At 53.5% G+C, this 8,991-nt stretch overlaps 1 protein-coding gene and 2 non-coding genes across 4 annotated transcripts in view; 1 reads left to right on the forward strand and 2 right to left on the reverse strand.

Annotated features, from left to right (window-relative positions):
- Positions 1-85: 85 nt before the first annotated feature.
- Positions 86-158, reverse strand: TRNAR-ACG. The gene has a single exon. It is a non-coding gene; the product is annotated as a tRNA-Arg (tRNA).
- A 1,824-nt stretch (positions 159-1,982) lies between these two features.
- Positions 1,983-2,056, forward strand: TRNAT-AGU. Its single transcript has one exon. It is a non-coding gene; the product is annotated as a tRNA-Thr (tRNA).
- A 2,141-nt stretch (positions 2,057-4,197) lies between these two features.
- The window catches only part of BTN1A1 (butyrophilin, subfamily 1, member A1), a 16,827-nt gene continuing 12,033 nt past the window's right edge, over positions 4,198-8,991 (reverse strand). Inside the window, exons 2-6 of one of the 2 annotated variants that reach the window (XM_005861719.2) lie at positions 8,224-8,505; positions 7,102-7,251; positions 6,620-6,640; positions 6,473-6,499; positions 4,198-6,071 (exon numbers count right to left, since the gene is read on the reverse strand). In XM_005861719.2, the coding sequence (XP_005861781.1) occupies positions 5,398-6,071; positions 6,473-6,499; positions 6,620-6,640; positions 7,102-7,251; positions 8,224-8,505 (1,154 nt within the window). In that variant the 3' untranslated portion in view covers positions 4,198-5,397. The remainder of the gene's footprint in view (positions 6,072-6,472; positions 6,500-6,619; positions 6,641-7,101; positions 7,252-8,223; positions 8,506-8,991) is intronic. The other variant, XM_014536028.1, reaches the window with a different exon arrangement.

Consider the following 8,991-nt stretch of genomic DNA (forward strand, 5'->3'; position numbering starts at 1 on the left):
GCCGTCGGCGGGAACTTCTCCTGCACCAGCCCCTCCGGCTCCTCCGTGGTCGGCGGAGGGATAAGCAAAATGGAGCGGCGCCCACCGAGCCAGCCAGGAGTCGAACCTGGAATCTTCTGATCCGTAGTCAGACGCGTTATCCATTGCGCCACTGGCCCGCGCGGAAGGCAGGGGCGGCGGCTCGTCTTCATCAAAACCAGCCGGCGGGGCCGGGGAAGCCGGGGGTGCGCGGTCCCCGGGTCTGATCCCTCCCCGCTCAGGCCCTTCTGAGGGCAACCACCTGCCGGGAGCACACGGTCCAGGTACCTGTCCCGCACCGACAGGGGGTTATAATCTGATAGATGGAGCACCTGAATTGATCTGAAAAATAGCCATAGTGATCAAGTCAAAGCTGCCGACGCACAGCTGCGACCTGTTGCCTGTGCTCATAATGGAAGGAAACGCCAAGTTTCAGCTGTCACTTGTTACGCAGTCAGAATCACATTCTCCCTCCAAGTCACAGACGACCCAGTTTTCGGTTTCTCTCCCAGCGGATGGAAACGGCGCTGTCCGCACCCCGACGTGTCCTTACAACATGGTCGTGTCTGTGACCCCGGAACCTGCCCCTTCTGCGACCTCAGGTGATGGAACAGCCAACCTGAGGGCCCTTCCACCGCCCGGGTGGTCAGCCTGAGAACGGAGAGGAAATAGAGCTCGCACCCCGGTTGGAAGTGCTGGCTCCAGGTCCCAGCTTCTCCCAAGACGGGCCCCCGGCCTGTGGCACAGCCCCCTCGACGCCCCGCATGTCCGTGCTTCGCCGGCCAAAGGGAACCCCAGCCGCATCCTGTGGGCTGGGCGGTCCTGAGCGTCCGCCGCTCGGCCACGGCCCATCAGGGTGGCCGCGCTGCTGATCATGACGCGGCTCCAAGGCCTCTGACCATATGCTGCTCATCTTATCATAGTAAAGAAACAGGTGCTTATTTCATGGAGTTTCCATCCACCTGTGGGTTGAGTTCGTCGACTTTCAATCTTTTAACAAAAACAAAGCATCTGGCAGAGTCATGCTGCCCGTCACGTATGTAGGCGGAAATAAGTGCCTTATGGTGTGACCGAGAAATCCTTAAATATTGGGACAGTTTAGAAACACATGTTTCAGTGTTATCACCATGACAACAGTCATCAAGCAAGACGGCCCCGCATAATCACAGGCTTCATTTGGGAGGAGACTTTCACAGCTATGGCGACAGTTTGTAAACTGTTCGGAGTTTCACTACAGCTGTTTGTTCAGATTCACTTTACAAAGCAGAGGATAAGCTGGGAACCGCCACAAATACTCACACAAGCCCCCATGGAGAGTAAAGGTTCTTGTGAATGCTCTCAGTTTGACATCTTATCACAAGAGATCCTTTGGACAAGAAAGTGTCTCTTCCTGTAGCTTCAGAGGAGCGGGGATCGCTCTTTTATTTCCTTCCGAGACTAGGTTTTCATTGGGCAGCCTTGTGTTTTTAAGGTGCAGCTCTAGAACTGTGTAAGTTAACATTACAAGCTACAAGCAGCAGGTGGAACCCAAATTTACGGAAAGACCTGCGGTAAGGAATGACTGGAACTTTAATTAAAAGCCGTGAGATAGAAAACATGTAGCTTGCCTCCCGAACGGGCCTGTTCTTGGTGCTGGACCTATTCTTGGTGCTGGATCTGTTTTGGTGTCAGTGTCCCGGGACCGGAGGAGGCGTGTCTCCGCGTGGACGCGGCCGGTGCCCGCCCCTGGCCCTCTGTCCCCGCGCCCGCGCCGGGAGGCTCAGTTCCCACAGCTGCGCGGTTTCTTCGGTTTCTTCCGTCTGCCGGTGTCCAGGCCGAGCCCTCGCAGGCCGAGGCTCATCTTTCGCGTCTTGGGAAGCATTTGGGTTGCGCCTGACCCTGCAGGAGAAGAAATAAGTAAATGCACCCCATAAAATCAAAGATCTCTCTCTTTCCCCATCGATTTGGACGCGAGCCGGCGTGCTGGCTCCGTGGCTTAGCTGGTTAAAGCGCCTGTCTAGTAAACAGGAGATCCTGGGTTCGAATCCCAGCGGGGCCTTTTTTTCTTTTTCCTTCCGGGTGTGGCTTTCCCCAGTTCAAAAGAGGATGGGTGATCAAAGTGAAATCCTAAGGGCAAATGTTCTCTATGGGGTTTCACAAAACTGTTTTACACGGGTCTGAGGATGGACTTCCTTATTATTTACAAAAACAGCACGAAGATGAATTTGTTGTTCTTTTGAAGAAAATTTCCATCCTTCCTGTTTTTATATTTTTGTTCCACGTGTATTTTTTCATCAAGTACAAAAGGAACCAGGGAAAGCAGAAGGCAAAGTCACCGCATTTAAACTACAAGCTATATAACCTCTGATCATTCTCTCGTCTTTCACACGAACGCCCTTTCACACTCTGCAGGCAATGTTTTTAGAACGGAATGATGGACACAGGTGCTGTGGAGAAGGCTGCAAACACCTCCGTTCATAGCAGCCACTGAAATCCAGCTTATATGTAACACGTGTAAGGGGCTGGGGTGTCTCGCTGCCTGTTCTGAGTTTATCAAGCTGCACACTGAAGATGGGCGGACTTTTCTGAATGGATGTTATACTGCAATGAAGAGAGAGAGAGAGAGAGAGAGGGAGGGAGGGAGAGAGATGAGTAGTTTCTGTGTCTACTAAACCCGGCAAAGGGAGCACTTGGCACGGGGTTTCCACCACAGCCACTTCTGTAATCACACCTGAGAGGTTTCTGAAATCACAGAATCCCTGACTCTGCCCCAGGTGTTGAAGACAGGCTTTGGCAAGGCATTTGGCAAGGCGATGTGTCTTCCCTTTTAGAAGATTTGGAAATAAAGCCAGAATTAGCAAGACAATGTCCCCCAGGCACTGGCACCTGTGCCAACCGGAAAGGGCGGTCCAGGTGCATCTGATAAGTCGGCTTCTGGGTGCTTCGTGCCAGAGGCTAGGGCTGGGGAAGGAAGGACACAGGTGTTTCCTAAGAGCCTGTCACCTGCTCAGTCCTGGGCCTGGTGACCGTTTTCCTTGAAGGGGAAAAGGAAAGTGGGGTGAGGGGCGAGGGTGTGGCGCTGATTAAAATCTGTAACCGGTTCTCTTTCTACTCTCAGCAAGGGGTTCCTGTGGCAGCCCCGTCTGTTCTGGGTGAGGTTCCACATACACATTTCAGGATACGCATTACACATTAAACCAGCAAAGCAACTGCCTGAGGTTCCCAAGTATTTTTTTTAAAGTTAGTTGTTTTCTTTCTTTGACTTTCTAAAAGCATAATTTGAACACAAATGAATACTTTTAAAGCAGGAATAAATCATGTTCTTCTCCCAGCGATACAGTGTGGGTGGGTGGCAGGCGGTGGGCAGTGTGGGGGGAGTAGTGTTTGAGGCAGGACGAGGAGAGGACTCGAGACTCACACTCTATCCATTCGCGCGGCAGAGCTGGCTGGTCAGAGCCTCTGGAGGTGGCTGTGCCTGGTCCTTGCCTGGGGTGACGCAGGGGGAAGCGGGAGTCTCGCTGAACTACCTGCAACAGCGGTTTCCTAAGGTCACCCAGGCTTGTTTGTTTGCTTGCTTCCCGATTCCAAGGCATTCCCATGAAAAGTTTTCCAAACGTTTCCTCCTCCTGGAAAAGTACTTTTAAAATGCCAAGACATGGCTTCACTCACGTTCACCAGAATCACCTTTTTAGTGGTGAACATGGAGTCAGCACCCAAACGGGCTGAGGGCGGGCAGCCAGTGGGCACCCGGCCTTTTTGCGAGTCCCTGGGTTCTCCTGAGACAGCAGCCACGGGGCTGCCTGCCAGGTGAGCCCACCCACTGCTGTCAGGCCCCGATGGGTCCTGGTAAATAGAACCACAATGCTCAGTGAGCAACATGCCTTCTTTCCTCAGGGGTGCGTGTGTGTGTGTGTGTGTGTAGTATAGATTTTTATTGATGTCAGAGAGCAAGGGAGAGGGAGAGAGAGATAGAAACATCAGTGATGACAGAGAATCATCGATCCGCTGCCTCTGCACGCCCCCTATAGGGGATCGAGCCCACAACCTGGGTGTGTATCCTGAAGGGGAAAGGAACCGTGACCTCCTGGTTCATCGGTTGCCGCTCAACCACTGAGCCATGCCGGCCGGGCCTTTCCTGTGTTTTTGTTCTGGTTCCACTCGTTGCAATAAAGAAAGGAAGGTGCAGCAATCAGACAGACTTATTTATTAGGTTAAGACCACGGGCGACATTGATGCTGAACGCAGGGAAAGTACAATCCGAGTAGGAGATGTGAGCGTGGACAAACGTGCAGCCTGTTGACCAGAGGAGCCTGGGGCATTAGGGAAATGTGAAGACAGACAGGAGCAGTCGGGCTCGCTGTGCTGAGCAGGGACATCGCAATCGGGGACCCAAGGAGAAGGGCGTGGGAGGGAGGCTGTGTGGGGAGAGAGCGCACAGGCCACGGTTTGGAAAAAGGGAGTAGTTGATGCTCAGGGAAGGGGTGTGTGAGGGGTTACACAGGACATTGGGATGATGGCTGAGGGGGCACAAGGCTGAGATAGTGGCTGATGAAGTGGTGATATCCCTGAGGGACGATTCCTGGAACTGCCTCTGAACGGGAGAGAGCCCAGATCATAAGGAGGAGGGGAAGCAGAAACGATGGGGCCCACAGCGTGAGGGTGGAATGGCCCCCAGGCAAGGGAGCAGCAGGTCAGTGCGGAGAGGAACGGGGTCTGAGACACTGCTGTGCACACAACTGTCTAAAATCCTCCTCCCTGTCCACCTCCTGTCTGACACCCTGGCCCTCCTCCTGGTGTCTCTCCTCTACTCCCCCCTCCAATCACTCAGACTCCACAGCAGCAGGGCCCATTTCCTCCGCCCTGTAGGACAAGCTTAGGAATTTGAGATACAGGCCCTGACACTGTAGGGGCAGGCCAGGTGGTCATCCCTGGCCTACGGTCACCTCACTTTCCTCCATCCCAGTGTCCCCTCCAGGTTCCTTGATGGGGTGTTAGCCTCGGGTCTTCTGTTCCAAGAATCCTTTGGGGTTTCTGCTTGCCTGTTCCTCCACATACCCCTCCTCTGGACACCAGGATGGTTGTCATCACCCTATGACCATCTAACCTGACCCCATCTCGATCCCTGAGCTGTCTGTTTTTATTTCAAGTCCTTCCCTTTAGGATGTGGCCTCCAGGGGTAGGAGAACAGATGTCATTGAAGAGTCACTTCCCTGGACCCTGACTATTGGTACAGAAACAGATTAGAAAGGTCCCACACCCCACATTCTCTAGCAGCAGCCACACAACCTTCCCAAGACTAATCCCTATCCAACAGGAAGCCACGGAGCTGGGTGAAGCCTGAGGGGCGAGGGTGGCAGAGAAGGGTGAGAGCAAAGGGAAGCAGCTAAGCTGGGCTCATCCCTAAGGTGCCCCTTGGTTGGCCTGGGTACAGATGAGTTTAGAATGAAATGTGTCTGTGTCCCCAGAGGCAGCATCCTCCCCCAAGGGGGACAGTGGGATCTCCTTGGAGGGGTCCCTGGCATCAGCCTCTACCGTGACTTCCTCCAGCCCATCCGTGACTGGGCAGATGGTCAGGGGCTTTTTGCCAGAGGACCACAAGCAGAAGAAGGGTCGGAGGGGGCCAGAGAAAGAGGCCTTGGAGAACGTGTAGATGTGGGACCCGTCCATCATGTTGTAGAAGGCAACGTCTCCTGAGTCATAGTCCAGGAAAATCCCAACCCGACGGGGCGGTCCTGCCAGGGGGAGAGGGGTGCGCAGGGGGGTGAGGGCCCAGTACCCGTTTCCATACAGCTCCACAGCCCAGAACCCATTCTTGGGAGTCATGGGGTCAAATCCTTTCTTCATCACGTCCTCCCTGCAGACCCCGATGGCCCAGTCGGTCCTATCCCCCACCTCCACCTCCCAGTAATGCCTCCCGGAGGTGAAGGCCTCCCGCCCCAACACGCAAGGCCAGGAGTCAAATCTCTCTGGCTTCTCGGGCAGTTTCTGACGTTCATCTTCCAGCCGCACAGACTTGGAATCCTCGTGCAGAAAGAGGTGGGGGTGGGCGGTGTCCGGGTCCAGAGTCACATCAACTAGACACGGAGAGGAAGTGAGTCTGAGCAGGCGTGAATGTGAGAGGCTGAAAGCCCTGTCCTCCCTTCTCCAAAGAGATAGGAGCTGGTAGGTCTCCTCCAAGGAGAGCTGAACTGTTCAACCTGCTCAGCTGTCTCTGTTCCCCTCTTCCCTCGACAGCTACAGGTGATGTACAAGCTGACTGTCCCCAGGGCCTAACACCCTGGCCAGAGGGGCTTGTCTCCTATCCATCTCCCAGGCCACCGTGTGCCTCAAGGAAAAGTTGATGCTATTTGCCACCTTTCCCCCTCTCTATCCTCATCCCTAAAAGGTGTTGGTGCTTTTGTTTCCAACTATTGTAGAACTTTGAGGCCCTGGGGGTTGGAGTCTCGGAGCCCTTGAGAGGTTGAGAGTCACTGACCTGCATGCAGTGTAGCTTTCTTCCACTCTGCAATGAGACAGAGAGAGAGACAGTCACTGAAAGGTTTTATAGGAGAGAGCGAGAGCGAGAGAGAGCGAGAGAGGGAGAATCTTGAGGGTGAAATAATGACAAGGAGACAGAACTTACTGAGCTCTTTCAGGAGTTTCTCTGGAAAACAAACAGAAATAATGAATGACCTTCTATAGTGGACATGACGAGGCACACAAAGGAGTAGCTGTTACATCATGACTACTCCATTACTGAAACATGATCAATGGTGAAGAACAAGAATTGTGCTGTTTTCTAAGTAATATGCAGGAAGTTCCTATTGGCTTGGATCGTATCTGTAGTCGTTACTGGGAAACCGAAGTAAAAGTGAGGATAGAGCCTCAGGGTGGGTAGTGAGCAAACTTCAGGTCTAATACCTGTTAGAACTGGTTCTGATTCCTCCTGCACCCAAACCTCTGTCCTTGCTCAGATTGAGTATCAGTGACTCCAGGAGCCCTAGAATCCCCTCTGACTTTCAGAGTTCCAGAGTCCATATCTTCCCCTGGCAGCTATCCTACAGGACTTGGATCCAACCTCACTCAGACGCACTCCTGACAAGCAGCCTGGATCCTATGACTTACCTGTAGAGCTGAATTCATCCTTCCTCCGCCTGGACCTTTCCTTGTATAGTCTCCAGGTGAAAAATATGGACCCGATGGTCAGAACTCCTAGGACCACTAAGATGACAGCCACAGCCACCACCCAGGGAGTCAGCCTTGGGAAGAAAGGAGCTGAAACAAAGGACATTTGTTGCGAAACATTGAGCAAGTCCAGCTCCTCTTCTGGTTCCAAAGGGACTCGGAAGAGGGCATGACCTGGACCTCTCCCTCCCATTCCTTCCAGGGTGAAAACAGTCCCTCCAATGCCACCCAGGCTTTTCAGGGAAAAAAAGATCTTAGGTAGGAAAAAGCAGAGAAAGGAATGAAGATGAATAAGAGTCATTTTGGGACAGAACAAGAAAAAAATGGATGAATTCATGTTGTTATGGAAATTCCTCCTTAATGATCAATGGAGGACCTGAGCCAAGGGCACAGGGAAGTAACCCAGGAAGGGGAAGCGTCACCTCTGGGTGCAACAGCACAGACTCAGTGACCCAGGGAGAAGGAACAGTTCCTGCCTGGACCAGAAGCCGTGTGTGGGGGACAATGAGAAGATTCACTTTCCTGAGGACCCTGGACAGAGCTCTCGCCTGGGATGGAGGAGAGAGGGGTGGAAACAGGAGGGCTTAGTCTTCTTGCTTGCTCAAGGAGTGGGTCTCGGGATCAGGAAGGCCTGCAGGGACAAAGCTTCTCTATCCAAGGTGCATCTCCTAAGAAAACCTGGATTTTCTACAAGGTCTTGGTACAGTTTATGCCTTCAGAATATTTAAAAAATATTTTTATTGATTTCAGAAATGAAAAGAGAGAGAGGGAGAGAGAGAGATCAATGATGAGAGAGAATCATCTATCGGCTGCCTCCTGCACACCCCACACTGGGGATCGAGCCTGAAACCCGGGCATGTGTTCTGACCGATAATCCAACCTCAACCTCCTGGTTCATGGGTCAACAACGCTCATCCACTGAATCTTGGGGCTAAAATCTTTACTCTGAGTGAAGTTGGTGGGGCTCCCTCATGAGAGTGGGTGGGATTTTAGGTGGAGAAAGTAGACTGCTCTGCCAGGAGATCACGCTTCACAGAGGAACCCAGTGTTGGGCTCACTGACCTGGTATGAAAATGTCTACTTCCTTCTCCTGGCCGAGGAGGAGGTTCTGGATGCAGCAGGACACGTTCTTCATGGAGGGGTCCCTGATGGTCACGGAAGCCACCACGGTGAACAGGCCTTCTTGGTCGGGATCCCTGGCCTCTGACGTGGAGGAGAACTTCTCTCCCGTGGGTGTCCTCCACTGCACCTGGGGCTCCGGGTACCACCCCAGCGAGGTGCACTCCAGCCGGGTCTCCCCGTTGTCTTGAAGGTCCATGTGGATGTGAGGATCAGAGCCCAGCGCTGTGGAGAGAGCAGCTGGTCTTACTCCTTCAGGGGACATCCTCTGGGAGCCTTAGACCCACAGGGCGGCATAGATTGGGAAAGGGAAGCACTCGGGGAGGGGGGAGGAGGGTAGAGGCTCCTCTCCACACTGCATCACACAAGGAAACTGAGGGTCAACACGGCTTTTCATAACCTCCTTGGAAAGGGGCGCCAGCCCGGCGGGCCTGGCTCAGCGGTTGAGCATCAACCTATGAACCAGGAGGTCAGGGTTCCTTCCAGGTCAGGGCACCCGCCCGGGTTGTGGGCTGATCAATGACTCTCTCATCATTGACCTTTCCATCTCTCTCTCCCTCTCCCTTCCTCTCTGAAATCAATAAACATATATTTAAAAAGAGACGCACACCTCCCGGGAGTCAGGGAGAAGGGCACGCGGTACTCACCGGCCACCCGCAGGCGCACGCGGGCCTCTCCGTGGCCTGGGCCGTCCTCCCGCCGGAAGGAGCA

Source organism: Myotis brandtii, unplaced genomic scaffold (assembly GCF_000412655.1).
Source record: "Myotis brandtii unplaced genomic scaffold, ASM41265v1 scaffold1556, whole genome shotgun sequence".
Classification (NCBI taxonomy): Eukaryota; Metazoa; Chordata; class Mammalia; order Chiroptera; family Vespertilionidae; genus Myotis; species Myotis brandtii.